The sequence below is a fragment of the Cynocephalus volans genome, chromosome 7, assembly GCF_027409185.1.
Source record: "Cynocephalus volans isolate mCynVol1 chromosome 7, mCynVol1.pri, whole genome shotgun sequence".
Classification (NCBI taxonomy): domain Eukaryota; kingdom Metazoa; phylum Chordata; class Mammalia; order Dermoptera; family Cynocephalidae; genus Cynocephalus; species Cynocephalus volans.
The window spans coordinates 127,633,460-127,634,774 of record NC_084466.1 but is presented as its reverse complement, the minus strand read 5'-3'; the positions used below and the strand labels follow the sequence as shown (position 1 = coordinate 127,634,774).

Here is a 1,315-nt window from a genome sequence, read left to right as displayed (position 1 = left end):
TTTATCATTAATTTCTAATGTAATATAGTTTGTTCTTTTTTATTGCTGAGTACAAACTAGATAGTATGCAGCAGTAAAAACAAACGACATTGATGAACCTTAAAAGCAACATGCCAAATGAAAGAAGCCAGACCTAAAAGCAGATATATTGTGTAATTCCATTTGTTTGAAACGTTAGGAAAGACAGCTTTATTCCACATTGATAGATCCTCTTCTCATGACTGTTGCAAAGATCCTCATCTCCTCCCAGTGGTTGCCTGGGCCAGGGGCTTGGGTACAGGGAGGAAAGAGTGGGAAGGGGCACAAAGAAATCTTTTAGAACCCGGGAAATGTTCTATATCTTGATTGTAGTGGTGGTCACAAAGGTGTATATATTTGTCAGAACTTGATGTGTGTATTTTATTGTATGTAAATCATACCTCAGTAAGTAGTAGAGAGAGGCACTGATGCTGAGAATGACTGGCTGTTCATGCAGCCATGAGAGATCCATATAGGACGGGAGAGCAGAGATGAAAAGTTTACCCACCAGACAGATTTTTCTGAGCTTACAAGGAAGTGGCCTAAGACAGAGTCATATTTGTAGGCTCCTTCCATAGGGCCTGTCTACTTGAACCAAAGAAAGCCAAAATTTTGACCTATATCAAGAGTTATAAGGCTCCTAGGAGTGAGGTCTTTAATATTTTGGATCCCCTGGATTTCTTCAAATTGAAAAAAAAAAATACACAAGTATCTGCACATATACCTACTAAGACTTTCATCTAGAGCCTGCTTTGGGGTGTAATGAAGTCAGTCTGCTTGTTTATATATATATCCAAAATGAATTTATTGGGATGATTTCCCATTCATCTTGATTCAGGGTGCTTTTAGTGGTGCTTTCATCTGAAGGAGTATCTTTCTAAAAGTCTTGCTTTTCTTCCTGCAGACCGGCAGAGGACAGTGGAGCAGTTAACACACAAAACTACTGTTTGTGCATGGCTAAAGACCGTGGTGATATTATAGCATCCTGGGTATTTCACATCCATGAAGGAGGAATTGGGGCTCTGCTGCTGCTTGTGTTTCCTCCTATTCTGTTCTGGAGAGAGATGGGCAAGATCCTTGGTGAGAGGCATGTTCTTGTGAGGAGGTCTTCACCACAGGAAAGGCCAGTCTGCTTTTTGATCTAAGAAGCTTTTTATTCTTTAAAAAAAAAAAGATATATTTTCTCAATTGTAGAAGTAATCCATAATTACTGTAGGGAAAGCTAGAAAACAAATAAATATGCAAAGGAAAAAATAAAAATCATCCACAGTCCCACCACCCAGCAATAACTACGTTG

The 1,315-nt window shown here is 39.0% G+C and overlaps 1 protein-coding gene across 1 annotated transcript; it reads right to left on the bottom strand.

The window, feature by feature from the left end:
- Window positions 1-875: 875 nt before the first annotated feature.
- Window positions 876-1,109, bottom strand: LOC134382472 (small ribosomal subunit protein eS27-like). The gene has a single exon (XM_063103031.1). The coding sequence runs from the start codon at window positions 1,107-1,109 to the stop codon at window positions 876-878; it is 234 nt and encodes a 77-aa protein (XP_062959101.1).
- Between the last annotated feature and the right edge of the window lie 206 nt (window positions 1,110-1,315).